Below are 18,102 nucleotides of genomic sequence, written 5' to 3' on the forward strand. Positions count from 1 at the left end.
TGACACTTCAGCACCAAAGCCTTTAGAAACTTCATTCTATTAAATCATATAAATTATTCCCTTAAAAAGAACACAAATATGGTAAAACTTACTTTGATGGACAAAATTTTGTTACTTAAAGTGAGAGCAAAAATATTCCAGTTTTTATTTTTAGCAGTTCTGAATTTGCATTTATTTTCCTCCCTTTTACTTCCAAGAAATTACCAGATTCACGTCCCAAGATAAAAGATTAATGTATGAGATGCATGAGAAGATTAATAGTCTTAGAATTTGAATTTAAACTTTCTTTTTCATTGAGTGGATATAGCTGAGTTGATGCTTTCCTTCAATTTGAGGATATAAGTGCTGATCAGCACAACACATATTACCAAACAAATAATTTTCCAGTGCAGGAATCTGAAGAAAGACAAGCTTTAAAACATGCAGTTACATGAGAGGTTTTGGAATACTTCAGAAGATAATTAATCACTTAGGAGAAAAACATCCCACCAACAAAATTCATCTGAAAAAAAACCCAGGTGGTCTTGGTAGCAGCACATCTTGGTCCCATTCCTCTGGCTTATTTGCTCTCCTTGTTCTGTCACCAAGCCTGTGTTTACTGTGCAAGTGCAAACCAGATACTTCTGCCCAATAGTATTAAATCTGAAACAACAAATCTGCTGCATGTGTCAAATTTGCTGTACTGCATGGCACAGCAACTCTGAGGATTTCTGGAAGTAACAGAGCTTATTGAACACACCTCCAATGCTTTCAGAGGTGCTGAATCTCTTGAAATACGTTAGAGCTGAGAAAGGAATGCCCAAGACACATATCAACCCCCAGGCTTAAGTGAAAGTAGGCAATATACACACATGGCTTTAAAGAGCACCACTAGTGCTTTACAATATAGGGATAAACCCTCTTAATCCTGATGTCATATTAGAATTTTGTTCGTTAAAAACAGAGTGTAGATTGTAAACCACAACTAAAAATCCTACCAGAGGAACCTGAACCCTACTTTAAGGAGAACTTTGTAATCCCCACCAGTTCCCAGCCCTGAGTAATTTAATGCACATTTCCGTCATCAGTTCTGCCCTGGCTAATAACATGACTCAGAGGCTGCCATGGTGCTGCTTTCAGGCCCAGGGCTACCAGGGCAGCTAGTCATGGAGGACTGACAGGGACAGGTCCCAGTAATGTCATGTTAGGACTAAGAAGATAGTCCAGTCAGGAAGGAAGAAGGGAAGGGGAAGAGAGAGGGACAGAGATCAGAGGCCCAGAAAACAGCTGGATTCAGGAATGGCAGCCAGACTAAGCTGTGGCCTGTTCCACACAGCTAAGCCACTTCCATCTGAGCTCTAGGCTTCTATGGCCTGGCACTCTGGAGCCACGGTCACAGGCAAAGCCAGGCTTAAGGCTGAGCTCCAATCAAATGTTGCCAGTCAATCATTGGCTCCAATATCACATGTACCACAGACTGACAGACTCTGATTATACACTGCCCATTTCCACTTGAAAACTCCTGAAAGCTTTCAGCAAGATACAACAAAACCACCAGCAGCAGATAGGAAACTAACATTATGCAATATTTTTTTAATATCCAGGCAAGCCTGAAGAACTGGACAAAGATTTCCAGCCTTACCCATCTGTCTCTGGAGGAGGATCTGGTCTGAATAAGTTCCATGTTCTTGCAGGCAAGCAAGCGGCTCCGAACCTTATACACGCAGCGGTACACCTCTGCCAGGGCCTTGCCAGGCTGGTACCTGCCAAAATGAGACCCAAGCCAGGCAAAAATCACTCAAACTCTCTTTCAAAAATTCAAAATGAGCTTTTAAAAACAGTTTTAAGTTACTTGCCTGCTCTCCCCACAAGCCTGACTAAGTAAACTCGTGTGCTTCAGAAGAGCTGCAAGGACGAATCTGGACACAGTGTCTAAGAGGGATTCATTGCTTAAGGTTGCAGTATCCCAATCTGAAAACAGAAAGGATTCATCAAAACTGGCTGTTTCCAACAAACAAAAGTGTTTTCAGTGGCATCGTAAAAAAATCTTCACCTATTTAAATCCTTCAATTTAGCAGTAACTTTAGAGCTTAAGAAATGTTCAGCACCAATCACTTGTACACATGTTGCTTCAGACCAGTGTGGGTCTGTCTGCTCAGGGTCCTTCAGTCTGTTGGCCAAGGGTGTGCACACAACCTGCCACCAGAGACTGGGAGCACCTGTCTTTCAGGGAACAATAGCAAACTGGAGCTCTTCTCTTCTGGGCCACCAATTCACATAGGACCTGTTTAGAAACACTCCACAGTGGAGACTTTCTGCTCTTTTACTCGTGTTTGAAACCATGTTCCAGCACCATTTCACAGGCTGGCTTACAAAGCAGAAGACTTATATGCACAAGGAAAGCTCAAGCTTAAGCACAAGCTTCACTGCTAATATTACCAAGAGATATTTTCAGGTTCTGAAAATTAAGGCTCAAGAACTGACTTCCTAACTAATCAGTGATTTTTTTAAACTGGAATTCCTGCTTCTGTGGAATTCTCTAACAGACTCCTCTGTGCTGCTCTCAACAGGCACACAATACCATTTGCTGTTTTCTTTCTCCTGCTCGGCTTGGCCAGAGATACAGAAAATTATCTATGGATACAGCAGACTTACAGTACAACTACAATGCTTAGTAGAAATTATTAAAGGAACCTGGGAAGCTTGAGCAGGAACCCAGATTTTAGGCCCTAAGCATAAAGCACTATTAATACTGTAAGGCCAGCCTCCCAAAGACTGGAAAAACAAAGGATGACTTACCCCTTCCTTCCATTCCTAACATACTGTGCAAGTTACTTTGCCTTTCCCCATCTCCTCACCATTAATCTTCCTTTTTAAGTTTTACCCTGCTCTACTAGGAAAACAGAAAAACTAATAACTGAGTAAGCAAACAAGAGTTTCTTCTTACTAGTTCAGAGAGAAAAACAACTCTGAACCACATGTTTGCCAAAACTGAAATCAATGTCAAAAGTAAGTAAGAGAAATAGCAAAGGCAAGATTGTGGAATATAACAATAAATTAAGCTTTTATCATTTTTCAGAATTAAAACTGGTTGCCAAAAAAAATACAGGCTTGTGCTGGGAGTGTAGCTGAGGCATCAAATATGCTTTTAACACACACACACACACACACACACACACTCACACACACTCACACACACTCACACACACTCACACACTCCCCAGCTTACCTTTACTAACTGCATAGTCTTGCATGCTGATCCAGAGGCTCCTCGCTGGCTCTTTTGTACAGCCCAAGGCCAAATCAACATAGACTGTGATCTCAGGTCTCAGCTTATAATCAAAGGGCTTCTGCTCCTCATTTCCAGATAAGGCCACTTCTAATAGGGAGCTCATGCATTTGTCTAACAGAAGGGAAATACCCAAGAAATTAAACTCTGCAAATTTTGAGGATTATATGCATCCATCTAAAAGCACTCTCCACTTAGTTAAAAAGAAATTTAAAAAATCAAGACATCTCATTGCCCTACCACAGATTTACATTAGACAGGGAAGTGACTTAAGAGTTACAATTTACATAAAACCTATGGAGATTTAGAAACATTCTCCAGCTACTCTTATATAACATAAATCTGTATCATCAATTCCACCTGAACTGCACAGCTTGCAGTTACTGCCTGGCCCCATTTCAAAACACTATGTCTTGGAAATAAGTCTTGAAGGTGCCTGCTCAGAACCAGAGGAGGATGGAACAGAGGTGGGAACTAAGAGGGAGAGGCACAGAGGCAAGTGCACTGCTCAGATAGGAAGGGGGGCCTATAATATTAATACTGAGTTAACACCAATTCTGTGAGATCATAAAGATTGAAGTTAGTAATTAATAGTATTGTTCCTAATTAGTAAAAAATTCACTCTGCAATAGAACATAAGATAATATTTTCCAATAATTAATATGAAAAATGGAGCCCCTGGTGTGTGTTAAATGATAAGCATCTAAAACATTTAAAATTAACTCAGTGAAGTCTGTTCTTTCAGTGAGAAATTGCAATTTCTTTCCACCCTATGCATTTCCAAGACCCTTTGTAAACTACCTCACATACTTACACATCCATTTTGTAACTTTTTGTGTTACTACATAAACACACAACAACGTTGCAAGACAAACCCTGAGTACAAAGACTTATTCATTCAACCAACAGAAATCTCCAAATGAAAGACAAATATTAACAGCGACCATCAGATGTTGCATTTTTTACCTAAGTGGGGAATATCCATTTCCACCCCATCACTGAAAAGTGGAGTTTTGAGCCAGTAGGCCGTGTCCTGCTCCTCAGGGGACACGGGTGGACCTTGGAGCATCCCCCCAAGGCACCTGCCAATGAGCAAGGCCACCGTCCTCTCCAGGTCCACGAGCCATACCCAGGACTGGGCAGGCTGTGGCAAGGGCACGCCGGCAGGATCGATTAACTCAGGGCCACCTGAAAGCATTGTCACATTAGTCACTGTTGCACAGATGTACAAATAATTCCCAAATTAGCAAAATTAACAGCAGATTTGCCCTTCAATGAACACCCTGTGAACAGAGGAACAGCAAGGAAGGGCAAACAGGTCACTTAACATGGCAAATGCAGCAGCAGCAGCACAGGCCACCATCATTCATGGCACAATTGCTGCTCAAGTAAAGGCTCTGCCAAACTGCCCAAGAACTTATTTTACCCAAGATATACTTCTTTGCGTTCTGATAAACATGTATAGATAAATGATACAACTGGAAACTGCTCTCAATTCAAGCAGAAAAAATATTTCACAGCAAGGAGTATTAATACATTTGTGAAACTGAAAAGAAGATGCAGTAAGGCACATTTTTTAAAAAAGGCCATCTTAAAAGGGTAAGTTAAACATCCACTACAAAAAGGTGTCATTCTTTATTTTTCAGACTAAAAGCATGTTAGTTATTACTTACCATGAAGAGGCCACTGTAATTCTTGATCCTCTAAAAGGGCTGCAGCAGGCAACAGTCTGTTGAGACGATCCAAAGGTGGCAACAGATCCAGCAGGTAACTCAGCAAGGGCCGAGCTACTGACACAGGCAGCAAGAGCAGGGAGTTGATAATCTGAGAGAGCATACTGCCAGCAGCTGAGACATAGATCACATCTGCAGAGGACACACAACAAAGGTGAATTAGTTACACTTATGTAATTATATTCCAAGCACAACAAGGCTATTTAGCAAGTCAAAGAATTACATAAAATGCCTCCGCTTTCTCAGAATGTCTCAACAGCACAGGTTGAATTAATGGGTTTGTTTAGTACTTGTTAATCTATTCCACACTTTATTTACACACTTTTCAGTGATCCCAAACCCAGTACTTTTAAGAGAACTCTACAACAAACAAAACTGAAGCAATAATGCACAGAGGCAATGTCTTCTCCACTCTGTACTCTCCCTGCATGCCAAATGCTCTATCAAAACACAAACCAGATGCTATTCCTGGGTGGACACCAAATCTCCTACTTTGGGGCACGCTTGGGATGTCTACTTTATGCACATACAGGAGAAATCAGGTATTTTATTATTCCAATCTAAGCAAATGATTAGTGCCCTAAGCTTACAGAGCCATCAGTACTGATTTTTCCAGGAACATTTACCTCTCAGTTTTTCCCCAACACTACCATTCCAAGAGCTCTCCTTCAGCAGTGTTGCAGACCGGGAATAGATGTCTGTAGCATGAGGCAACAAAAGCTGAAGGTGTTTGTGAAGCAGGGCCACACTGCTGGAATTCTACATGGAAACAAACCAACATAAGAATAATTCTGTAAATGTATTTAAAAGGTTCATTATTTAAGTCAGTTCAGCTTGCAAATACTCAGAAGATTTGCAACCAGAACCTTACAACATTCTGGTGTTTATGAATACTGAATTAACTTTTTCTCTCCTAAATGATGAAAATAAGGACACATACCTCACTAACACTGTTGATATGGCAATAAGCCAGCAACTGCTTCTGCAGTGAACATAAAAGCTCATGAAGATGAGCAGGCTGGCTGTTTTCTGACGATGATGTACCCAGTAAAAATTTATCACTGTTTTTTTCCAGTTCTCCAAAGGCTTGGTCCTATTAAGACAAGAAGGAGGGGGGGGAGGGGGGGAAGAAAAAGAACAATTAACTCTGCTTCGAGTGCGATGAAACCTTACAGTCATCTTAAAAAAGAAACATCTTTCATCTTTACTATGTGCAAGTGGATCATGGGATAACCACGCTTAAAATTACAATTGTTCAGAATGTCACAGCAGTGATTGTGATGGCTGTCAAGTGAACACTTCTCCTCTCAAAAGGGTTCTTTCAGATGCAGCAATGTTTCTATTCAACTCACCGAGAATAACTGGATGAAGAAACCCACTCCCTAACCTGCTCCCCAAATCACAGTATGTTAAAAGAAGTAAAAACCCTTAAGGATCTATTGCGGGCTGATGCATAAGACACTCAGTTAAGTAATAAGCATCAGCTGGTTACCCTAGTGAAGTTCAACAGATTCAAGCTCCTGATATCTGCCTAAAGCTCCCTGGGGTGGCTGAGATTATACTGACTGAAAATATTCCACACAATTGACTTACTTCTTGTGTTACATTCCATCTGCCAAAAACTTTGAAGCCAAAGCAAGAGCAGTAAAACAGACTAATGTGAAACCTGCTACATTTACATAAGACATCTTAAAAAATAAATACCACTATAATAACATTAGAACTCTGTTGTTAGAGCTCATGTAACTGTTCAGCAGGTGGGAACAGTTTATCACTGTGTGGGTGTGACCAAAGCTGTGCATTCCACACCCTCTATTCCATTTCCCAGGAACTGTTAACAATGGACCATTTGCAGCAGCTGCCCAGGACACACCTGACCCCTCAGCATGCAAGCGGGGTGGGAAAGAAGCCTGGGAGAGGAGCTGGGACAACTCCCCTCCAGGGAGTCCTTGGCACCTCCACACCCATCTGAGGGGTCATCTCTGCTCATGGGCCAGCAACCATTCCAACATCCCCCCTGACTCCCAGAGTCAGATCCCCCAGTGTGGAACTCCCTGCCCTGGGGGAGGGACTGGGGGCTCCCACCTGCACCTGAGGGGAGAGAATCTTGGGGTTTGGGACCTAGGGAACCACTCAGTGGATCCAGAGGAGGAGCAGAACCTGGACAGGAGGAGACTACCACTCTCCACCAGACTGTGCCATCATCTGCACCAACAGGTTTTTCCCTTCCTTTTACTTTGGACTCAGAGTAACCACGTGAGGGGTCAGCACAGGGGCCACCAAACCCCACTGTGTTTGTGCCCCAGGGGGCTGGGTTCTACTGCTGGGTTTTGTGGGTTAAACACAATTTCTCTTTGTGCCATTGCATTTATTGTAATATTTTTATTAAATTGTAACTGTGACTTATAATCTCTTTTGTGTTGGGTTCATTTCTCCTGCCAGTTTACCTTTAAACCAGCACAGTATGACACTGCTACTTTAGACAAGCAAAAAATTAACCCTTCTTGGTATCCAAAATTCATTATAATTTAGAAAATAAACCAATTAATACAAGGCCTAGGCATACTGTATAAAATCCCAAGTTCCTCAGCAGAGTCTTCATCAGGATTTCTGCCAGGTGGGTGTCTGGGTGGCTGCTCTGCACAGCGTAGGTTTGGTCAGAGAGGTTCCCGTAGCTGAGGCACAGTGAGGACGTCTCCATGGTGTCCGATGGGGAGCTGTAGCCAAGCAGGGAGGCCACGTGAGTGTGATCCTGCAGGCTTGTCAGAATGATGTCCAGCTGCATCCTCTGAAGACAAAATGTTTAGAGACACAAAGAACACTCTTTGTTAATGAGGATAAAATAAAGAGGTAAGAAGAAAAAAGGATTAGGCATAGTTATAATGAAAATATTGAACAGGATACAGAAATAAGCTGGAGGACTTTACCAAAAAGCAATAGCTTTTCCTGTAGATTTACAGTATTAGAGAACAGATAAATGTGGCTGAATTTGGTGACCATAGCTGGTAAAAATCTGAGATTTAGAGGGAGATATTAGACACTGGACTGAATGCTTTCTCCAGTTTGTTGTAGTTATCTCATTATTTGGGGGGCTGATGGGGGACACACAATTTTTCTAGAATGTACAGAGGAAAAACGGTAAAAAGCAGAACAAGCACACATTAGACCAAGCAAGGTGGCAGATACAGAGTAATAATAACTGTTGCAGCCCTGATTCAGGTGGGTCTGGAGGACCACCTCACAAGTTTCGTTTTCACCTTAAAAGGACATGTTTCCAGCCTCAAACAATTGGAGTCAGACCACCGCACCTGGGGCGGGGTCACTTAAGGTCATATATTACCTGTGTTTTTGAATAAACTTGGGATTTGCTTGAACATCATATTGGTGTGTGCAGTCTCCCTAGCGCCAGTTTGCAACAATTGGTGGACCCCAATGTGTCTCAGAACATGGAAGCCACCTGCAGACCTGCCTAGAACCTTAAGAAGTGACCTCCGAGAGCTGCTGTGCCCCAGGTTTTTGGGTGCTTCTGTGGAGAAGCCTCCGAGAGCTTCTGTCTCCCGTAAACTTGGGAGTTTTTTGTAGTGGCCTTGAGAGCTGCTGGAAGAACGTGGACTGAAGGAACCACGACCTTCGAACCGGTGAGTTAAAGAAACATGGGAAATTCCAACTCGACTAAAACGAACTTATTGCTTGATAAATTTGAAAAACTAGCTTGTGTTACAAAAACAAACATTGAAAGACAATCATTACAGGAATTTTTGGACTGGTGCTTCAGTCGGAGGCACTTAACCAATGCCAATTTCATGCTTTCCATAGACTTGTGTGACAATATTGGGGCAGATTTGTGGAATTTAGCGCAAACTGCACCCGAAGAACTTTTGCCGCACATTCCGTCACATGCAGCTGTAAGGAAAATGCTGTTAGAGGTAGAACGAGCCCGTAAAAACCTCAATCTACCGGAGAGAAGGGAAAAAAGCCTGCTTCTGCAGGGCAGCTTTTCCCCTGAACATCCTTCTGCACCGCCGTGGGCACCGCTGCTCGCAGAAATGCCGCCGCGGTACCCCTCTTCGCCCGTGCCGCCTGCGGGACCCCCGCCGCGGTACCCCTCTGCCACACCACTGCCGCCTGTGCCGTTCGCGGAACCCCCGCTACCGTTCCCTTCAGCATCTCAGCCGCCCTATCCACAAGCGCAGAGCCCAGAGCTGAGCCGCGGAGCCAGCGCTGTGCCCTTCCCGTACCCACACGCGGCACCGCCCGCTCCCGCTCTGGAAAACCCGGCAAGACCACAGCAACCATGGAATCAAGGCTTTTCCACGCCGTTCGTCGCCGCAAAAAGCTTTGCACCACCTTACAACTACCAAGAAACAGCCTATGCACAGCAAATGAGACCACCGGCTGCCACTGTAAAAGCGGCTGGACCTCAGCAGCAACCTTGGAACCTCACAGAAAACATCCAGCCATTCCAAACCATGAGTGACTTTTTAAATCCTAACTCCGAGAAGGCGCGATGGGGAATGCCCTCAGCCGAGAGAGATATGTGGAGGGGGGGACAAACCCCGTGGAGTTTCTCTCCCCCTGTCCATCCACCTTCGGCGCCGCCACCGCCGCCAATGCCCTGCGGGTACCTCGGGGCTGGGGTGCCTCCGCCGCACTCCCCACCGCCCCGAGGGTATGCCGGAGTCACTCCGTTGCGGCAGGACACGGTTGCGGCAGACATTTCAGCAGGGCTCAAAACCGCGTGGCCAGGAAAACAGAGAGACCACGTGATGGCAAAGCCCACAAAATCAAACAAAGGAATTGCGCTCCCTTACCACGAGGCGCAAGGACCGCCCAACCCCCCTCCCTACTGCCTGCCAATCACAGCGCATGCGCCAGGCACGGGTCCCCCGCAGCCCGCAGGGGCCGGGGGCGGATCAGTTCCTGCACCACCCCCACCACCTTCTGCGTGGATCGACCACGTCATGGAGACGGGAGAGACTCCTCCCCAGTGGAGCGGAGCCAGCGGAGCTCCCCCTGAGCGTTCCCTTCACTGTGTGCCACCCACAGCATGAGCGTCCCAGGAGCGAGTTCCCACAGCGCCGGTCGCACAGGACACAAGCTCTGCAGCACCAGCGGGGACCCTCTCCCCGATAGCCGCGTGCTGCCCGCAGCTGCCAACACCAGCACGGGAACCCCCTGCGCCGGTCGGGACTTTCCCTGTGCCGGCAACCTGGTACCTGCAGCCTCCATCACCGACAGCCACACCCACCAGCTATAGCCCAGAATGGAGAGCAACATCACAGCCGTTTAAAGCCATGGCACCGAAAGACAAAGAAGCCTCTGTTTGGAACAGGGTGGGGGGAGCTGGGAATCGCAATGCTGCTAACTTAATTTCAAAGCTTTCTGATACCCAGGTACCAGATTCTGCAGATGGAGTCACAGAGCCACCTGGCGACCTCACATTTAATACCCAGCAAAGGTACAAAGAGTTAGTATCCATAGCTGCAGAAGTAGGTACACCCTCACCTTCCCTGCAACCCCTGGTTTCTGCACCTGTGAGTAACACTACACAAGGCTCAAAATGGGAACCACTTGATTGGAAAATTGCACAAAAAATACACAGTGTAGTCTTTCAATACGGCTATGACAATGCCTTGGTAAAAAAACAAATCACAGCCTTCATAAAATACAATAACCTAATCCCAGCAGACACTAAGGCTTTAATGGAGTTTATTCTACCTCCTACTGCTTATATGTTATTTCTACAAAAATGGAAAGAGCAGCTAATGGAGGAACAGGCAAAAAAATCTACAATTAGAAACTGGACATCCCTTAAAATTAGCATCTTTAGACCAGCTAATGGGATCAGGAGCTTATGAAGACCCACAAACACAAGCTGCATTACATTTTCATTTTTTGCAACAGTCAAAGAATGCTGCTTTGACCACATTCTCTAATCTGCCTAAGAAGGGAAAAGCTTCTCTACCCTATATGCAAATAATGCAGAAACCTGGACAGACATTCATGGAATTTGTAGATAAAGTAACAGAAGCTTTGGATGCTGCTCCAAATATTACCCCTGACATGAAACCAGCCTTATTGAAAGATCTGGTGATTAATAATGCCAATCCTCATTGCAAACAGCTCATAGCCTCTCTACCAGCTACAGCTACTTTGGTACAGTTAATTGAAGCCTGTGCCAGATTGCCCTGGGTAGAAGAGGAGGAAAAAGCAAAGCTACATGCCTCTGCTCTAGCCACAGCTCTTAGCAAACAATCCACCCAAAAAAGGGGGAAAAGACCCTGGAGTTTAACAACAAAATCTTGTCCAGCACAACCAAAATATAGCAGAACTCAAAGCTTCACTGGAGAATGTAACCGTTGTCACAGGCTTGGTCACAAGGCCCAGGATTGTCATTCTAAATATAAAAAGGATGGTACTCCTCTGACAAACATGGGGTGGGGAGCTGGGCCTCCAAAAAAACCAGAGGGGCTTCAAGCCATGGGGCGCAGCCAGTCAAATATCTCATGGAAACTGGAGCCAAGCTGCCTTCCCCATATGGCAACCACAACCACAAGCAGTGGTAGCCTAGGACTAGTTGTTAACTGTCCAATCAAACAAAAACAGTCCAGTTCAAGAGCATGTTGTTTAGCCTGTATTTTGAAATTCTGTTAACTTTCAGTTAAAGTGCAGTTTTGATCTTATTGCACTGCCAAGTTGCCCAGCAGGCTGTAGGGGTAAAAACACCTGTCCCCTCAGCTGCTGAACATTTTCTGCAGAATGTATGTTTAGTTATGTTTAGCCTTTGTGAATTTTCTCTGTGAATTCACACTTGTTTGCTGCTTTACCAGGAGTGTATAAGGTGACTAAAAATCAAAGCTTCATTCTCAAACCTCTGTGATGGCCACACAGAAGTTCTGAGAATGAACCTTGAACTACAGCATAAGGAGATTTAGCTCAGCTGGACTGAACTTGCTTCTTTGCTAAGGGAAGTCACTCTGCACTCTTGGACACTATGCACAAAATTTAATAAAATTTGTAGTTTGTTTACAGTGGTTTGTGCAGTGACGACTGCACAAAAAGACCACAATTCACGCGTGAAAGAAAAGTTTCTTGTTTTGCACTAGTTCTAAGTTTGCAAATTCCAAACATACATGTCTTAGTCATGTATTGGTTTGTGTTAGTTTACAAAGGTTACTGTACCTCCTTCCAAAAGTCTATTTTGAAAAGAGAGGGGGAGGTAGGGATGTATAACCTGCAAATACCCTGTTAAGTCTTGAATCAGCAAAATTTAAGACTTTCAAAATGTTATTTCTCAATTTTCAAAATTTTCAGCCTTTCTGTTCAAGTTGCAATATGCATAATCCTGATGGTAACAATTTCCCCATTGGATAAGTTAGCTAAGGAGTTATGTGTATTATGTTGTTTGCATTTTTGCTTTGTTCTTTGAAACAAAAGGGGGAGATGTTGCAGCCCCTGATTCAGGTGGGTCTGGAGGACCACCTCACAAGTTTCATTTTCACCTTAAAAGGACATGTTTCCAGCCTCAAACAATTGGAGTCAGACCACCGCACCCGGGGCGGGGTCACTTGAGGTCATATATACCTGTGGTTTTGAATAAACTTGGGATTTGCTTTACATCACATTGGTGTGTGCAGTCTCCCTAGCGCCGGTTTGCAACAAATAACCTTCACCTTCAGTACTGCTCCCCACTGCTGCTGGTTATGAATGCTGAAAAACCTGGACTTGTTCTGCCCTAGAAATTGTCAGGGGGTTTAGCTTGTACCAATATTCATCTTCATAACTCTCTGTAAAATTAGAATCAGAAAATTCTTCTTCATAGTTTCAGCACCAAGTGTAAGCCAGTCTCTTCCTTAGTGTATAAAAACAGGACCTGACCAGGACCCCACATGTGCAGAAATGAAGAACAGTTTTGCTCATTTTTTAATCTGAGCCTATTGCTGAAGCCTCGGGTCCTACTGCCCCTCAGGGACAGGAACAGATATTCCCTGGACTTCTTTCCTTCCATTTGTAGGATACGGGGCAAGTCTCCTACCAGCATTCATTCCTGTTCTTTGCATTCAAGCCAGAAAAAGACAAAAAGAACACTGCAGTCATCTTTTCAAAGCAGGGTGAAATCAACGTAGGGAAAGCATTATACAAGTATCCTTCCCAGTCAATAGCTCATTTTCTGTTACCAAGACTCGTTAAATCAAACTAGTATTCAAAAATATACTTGTCAGGATATGCTAACACAGCAGTTCCTGAGCTTTCTGTAGCCAACCTTCACCTGTGCAAACATGCAGTGCTCCCTGGCTCACTGGGTCCTGGCTTAGTCAGGCTACCTCCAGACTTTGTTACGTTGGGCTTTGCTCTGCATCCCACCAGGAATCTGCTGGCACTCTGTAAATGAGGCTCACCTCAGTGCAGAATGTTCTACAGAAAAAGCCAAAGCAAACCACAGCTGCTTTCAAACATGGGATACTTTCACTTGACCTTACCTGTCCTTTTGATAAGCTCTCCCATCTATCAGGACCTTGGGGTAGAAGGGAATGCAGCAATTCCATTCTCTCTCGGAGTGGAGGAAGCAGCATAGTTGCTCCTACTGACAGAGTCTCAATTACAACCTAAAATTCAAGCAGCAGAAAACATTTCTTCAGTGGGGGAGGGGAAATAATCAACTCACCTGTATCTTTAGAAACTACAGTGCATCACACACATCCAAAGTATCTCCCTAATTTCATTTAACATCAGAATTTTGTCACACAGTAGCACACTCATCTTTTCTGCTGTGATGCAAAGATCTGCAGTACACTGAAGAAGGAAGTTGCCATTTCCTGTACAAGTGCATCTCAGAATTACTCAACTAAGTTACTTACTCAGTCCACATTAACACTTTAGGCTCAATATTACAAGGAAGACTAATTTAAAAGTTACAAAACAAAGAAGCTTTTTGAAATGCTTATGCAAACATTCTCCTCTGCCTTCAGATTACAGAACAGTGACAGTGACTACAGTTTTAACTTTAATGAGTAAAACTGTTAAGTCAGAATCACATTTATCAGTGCCAGCTTCAGAAAGTCAGATATATCTGTAACTGCACAGGCAAAGAAAGCAAGAACAGTGGTACAATTTCCACATGTCAACAACAAATCCTGACTTACTTCCTGAATTTCATCAGGGACAGAGGAGTCCATCAGTCTGAAGAGCAGATTCCGGAGGGGCCCTGCCTGGCGGCCCAGGATGCTGGTGGCCACACCCCCAGCCAGGGCAAGTGCAAGGTGATTAGAAAGCAGCTTCAAACACAACTTAAGAAAATTGTGATGTTCCCTGTAAGAAGAAATACATCCCTGTTAGTGCCTCCTACTCCCTTCTCACTTATTTGTGTACTAAGCTTTTAACTCTCCTTTTTCATACCAGAAAAGTAAATTACAGCTCAGAGTTTAAAAGAAACTCCACTGAGAACCTACTGCCAATCTGCTTAAAAGAACAGAAACCAAAACTAGAATGGAGAAGTGTCTTGGTGGACAGTGGTTCCAAGAAGCATTCGCTTTAGAAAAGGAGTCCCGTGACTTAGGAGGCAAAATCATCCAAAAAAACATAAAGAGGCAAATGCACTATTTATAGAGAAAAAAAAATCACTTTTAAGAAGTAATAAATGTAATCTTCTCTCAGAAGATTTAGGAGCACAAAAACAAAAGGTCAGGATAGTAGAACAAGAGGGCACAGGCTTAAGCTCTGCCAGGGGAGGTTTAGGTGCCCAGAGAGGGGGTGGATTCTCCATCCCTGGAGATTTTTAAGATGAGACTGGACATGGCACTGAGTGCCATGATCTGGTAATCAAAGTGGGGTTGGATCAAGAGTTGGACTTGATGATCTCAGAGGTCTCTTCCAACCCAGTTCATTCTATGATTCTGTGATATTAATTTCTAGTCTTCTTAAACTTCAAAAAAATTGATAGAGGAGTAAGAACTGATAAAGCAGAAACAGTAAATGCATTTCAACTACACAGAAAAATGTATTTAAAAAAACCCTCTGAAAGAAAGCATTTAATTCTATGCATAATTAAAATAAATTCCAGACAAAAGCTCCTGCCACACTGGAGGCTGTAAAGCTCCTGTATTATACAGACAAATGGCTCTTGGTTCAGCCAGTGAACCACCAGAACTAAGCCAAGCACCATGCTGAAAAGAGAAACAAAATGATAAAAATCTGTCACATGCACATGCTGTGTGTACCTTGATGAAGGAAAAGGAAGAGGGGGGATTTCACTGTTGATTTTGTCACAGTAGTGCTCGAGGAAAGAACGAAGATGCGAGAAGGTACTTTCTTCCAGGTCCACGCAGTACGGTCTGTGCCATGCCACAACCTGCCTGGAATCACAGCACAGGAAATTCCCCTCTGGAAACACTCCCACTGCCGTAGGAAGGTGCCAGTCTCAGTGGGCTGAACACACACTTCATCAGTTTTTCCCTCAGAACAAACCAGGATGACTGTGGCAGACTAACTTCCTGACCCTCTGAGGTATTTTCTTCTTCTCTCTATAAAACTCTTCACAATCAAACCCTCTCTATTAATAAACAAAAACACCTACAATGCCATAAATATAAAGCCATATGGATTTAATCTGATTCATGGAAATGCTGACCAGTATTCACCAAGCTGGTTTTAATATAAATGCCAGATTAGAGAGACTTAGATATAACCCAGGGAGAGCTCAAACTATTTTCTTCATTGATAGCTCCTGTGAAAACAGGGCATTTGAAATTCTTATCTCCCAGATATTAAGCTTAAGTTTTTCTATTCCTTTATATTAGTCCATATGTAAAAGTTTACTGGTTCACTTCAATCCCTTGCTCATGTCTTTGGTGTAATAATGTATTATTTGACTTTTTGCATAGTAATAACCAAACCATTTCTTCAGGTACCTCTTTTTAGTTTAGGTTAAGAGGTAACTATAAAGAAATTTGTTAAGATGTTTAAATCCACCTCAGTAATTTGCCTGAACTTCCCCTCTTCACAAAGTCTCCTGCTTGGTGGACTCCTTGTTACTCTACAGGAAACTTCCTAAGCCATAAAAAATCCCTTCAGAAGCAAAAATAAATATTGGGTTGTTTCACCTCTCACTGCCTAACTTCTCAAATTTTAGTAAACAGAGGTAAGTTTTGTCTAACAGCAGGTAAGAAATCTTCATATACAAAGAACTAATACCCAAATCCTTGGTGCTGATGTATTTTCACTTGTAATAGGCAACAAGTGAAGAAGGAGAGGGAAGAGGGGAGGAGGAGAGGGAAGAGGGGAGGAGGAGAGGGAAGAGGGGAGGAGGAGAGGGAAGAGGGGAGGAGGAGAGGGAAGAGGGGAGGAGGAGAGGGAAGAGGGGAGGAGGAGAGGGAAGAGGGGAGGAGGAGAGGGAAGAGGGGAGGAGGAGAGGGAAGAGGGGAGGAGGAGAGGGAAGAGGGGAGGAGGAGAGGGAAGAGGGGAGGAGGAGAGGGAAGAGGGGAGGAGGAGAGGGAAGAGGGGAGGAGGAGAGGGAAGAGGGGAGGAGGAGAGGGAAGAGGGGAGGAGGAGAGGGAAGAGGGGAGGAGGAGAGGGAAGAGGGGAGGAGGAGAGGGAAGAGGGGAGGAGGAGAGGGAAGAGGGGAGGAGGAGAGGGAAGAGGGGAGGAGGAGAGGGAAGAGGGGAGGAGGAGAGGGAAGAGGGGAGGAGGAGTGGGAAGAGGGGAGGAGGAGTGGGAAGAGGGGAGGAGGAGTGGGAAGAGGGGAGAAGGGGTGTGAAGAGGGGAGAAGGGGTGTGAAGAGGGGAGAAGGGGTGTGAAGAGGGGAGAAGGAGTGGAAAGAGGGAAGAAGGAGTGGAAAGAGGGAAGAAGGAGTGGAAAGAGGGAAGAAGGAGTGGAAAGAGGGGAGGAGGGAGGGAAGACTCTTCAGTCCAAAACATCACAAGCAGAATACTTGAAACACATAGTGTGGCCAACACCTTCAGGGAATAGTTAAAAGTATCACAAAGTGGACTTGTATAAATAGAAAATTGTACCTGTCCCCAGTGTCATTGTTACCTGTCCCTTGGAAGAGCTGTCCAAGCAAGGCTATGGGATGTTCCTGCTGAAATCTGCTGAATTGCTACTCCATCTAAACCACTTACTTTCTTCGGTTTAGTAATGGGACCAGTAGAGTTCCCCTGACCACACTGTCCCATTGAATTATTACCCCAAGCATAAACTTCATTATCTGTAACCATAAAAGAAGCAGAAAACAAAACATGAGATACACAACTGCTCCTGATCCAGAAGAGGATTATGTATTTTTAAACCTTATTCTTTTTACCATGAGAAAGTGCCAAACAGTGACTGTCCCCAATGGAAATATCGACAATCCTCGTGGCAGCCAACTCCTCGATGAGCTTCGGTCTGAGAGCGGTCGCCTCGGAGGAGCCACAGCCCAGGCAGGCCCCGCAGCCCCAGGCATAAACCTGCAGCACACAACCAAGGAACAGGGCAAACTGGGGTTACTGGTGACCAGGCACATGGCAAACTGGGGTTACTGGTGAGCAGGCACAGAGCAAACTGGGGTTACTGGTGAGCAGGCACTGCAAAAACACCAGCACAACAACCATAGAACACAGCAAACGGGTTACTGGTGAGCAGGCACTGACCAAACACCAGCAAACACAGTAACTGCAATTACACTTTCAACACAGCACCCTGAGGAGTGCGATATGGATCGACTCTGCTGTGCCCTCCTCCTGCAGCCAGAGCTGAGTGGCCAAGGGGCACAGCAGTGGGGAGCAATAACAACATTCCCAGCCCATGCTTGGAAAAGCCACTGCCTCTGAGTCACAGAGCTGTGAGGGTGGAGGCCAGGCAGGTGACGTGTAGAAATGCTGGCTGGGTAACACATAAACATCATGCCCTCATTTGCCACCCCAACATTTATCTCCCTCCTGAGATTCTTCATGCTAGAAATAAAACTTTCAGTTAACAATTATATTCTAAAATACACCTACATTTAAAAAAAAATCCCTATTAAATCACCTAATCACCTGAGTTGGTTAATGCAATAAAAATTACAAGTATTTCACTGCTTTTTGTTTCCCGAATCCAATTTGATTTTACACTGGTTACTTTTAT

General features: G+C 44.3%; 1 protein-coding gene across 12 annotated transcripts in view; it reads right to left on the bottom strand.

Annotated features, from left to right (window-relative positions):
- The window catches only part of HERC1 (HECT and RLD domain containing E3 ubiquitin protein ligase family member 1), a 123,025-nt gene that overhangs the window by 62,800 nt on the left and 42,123 nt on the right, over positions 1-18,102 (bottom strand). For 10 of the 12 annotated variants that reach the window (XM_071568799.1, XM_071568800.1, XM_071568807.1 and 7 more), the window contains exons 9-21: positions 17,300-17,444; positions 17,032-17,203; positions 15,219-15,353; positions 14,145-14,310; positions 13,482-13,607; positions 7,568-7,789; positions 5,942-6,094; positions 5,628-5,760; positions 4,942-5,133; positions 4,235-4,456; positions 3,209-3,382; positions 1,836-1,950; positions 1,622-1,742 (exon numbers count right to left, since the gene is read on the bottom strand). In XM_071568799.1, coding sequence (XP_071424900.1) covers positions 1,622-1,742; positions 1,836-1,950; positions 3,209-3,382; positions 4,235-4,456; positions 4,942-5,133; positions 5,628-5,760; positions 5,942-6,094; positions 7,568-7,789; positions 13,482-13,607; positions 14,145-14,310; positions 15,219-15,353; positions 17,032-17,203; positions 17,300-17,444 — 2,076 coding nt within the window. Of the gene's footprint in view, positions 1-1,621; positions 1,743-1,835; positions 1,951-3,208; positions 3,383-4,234; positions 4,457-4,941; positions 5,134-5,627; positions 5,761-5,941; positions 6,095-7,567; positions 7,790-13,481; positions 13,608-13,666; positions 13,763-14,144; positions 14,311-14,397; positions 14,446-15,218; positions 15,354-17,031; positions 17,204-17,299; positions 17,445-18,102 lie in introns of those variants that run through there. The other 2 variants (XM_071568810.1, XM_071568811.1) reach the window with 2 other exon arrangements.

The sequence above is a fragment of the Pithys albifrons genome, chromosome 13 (assembly GCF_047495875.1).
Source record: "Pithys albifrons albifrons isolate INPA30051 chromosome 13, PitAlb_v1, whole genome shotgun sequence".
Lineage (NCBI taxonomy): Eukaryota > Metazoa > Chordata > Aves > Passeriformes > Thamnophilidae > Pithys > Pithys albifrons.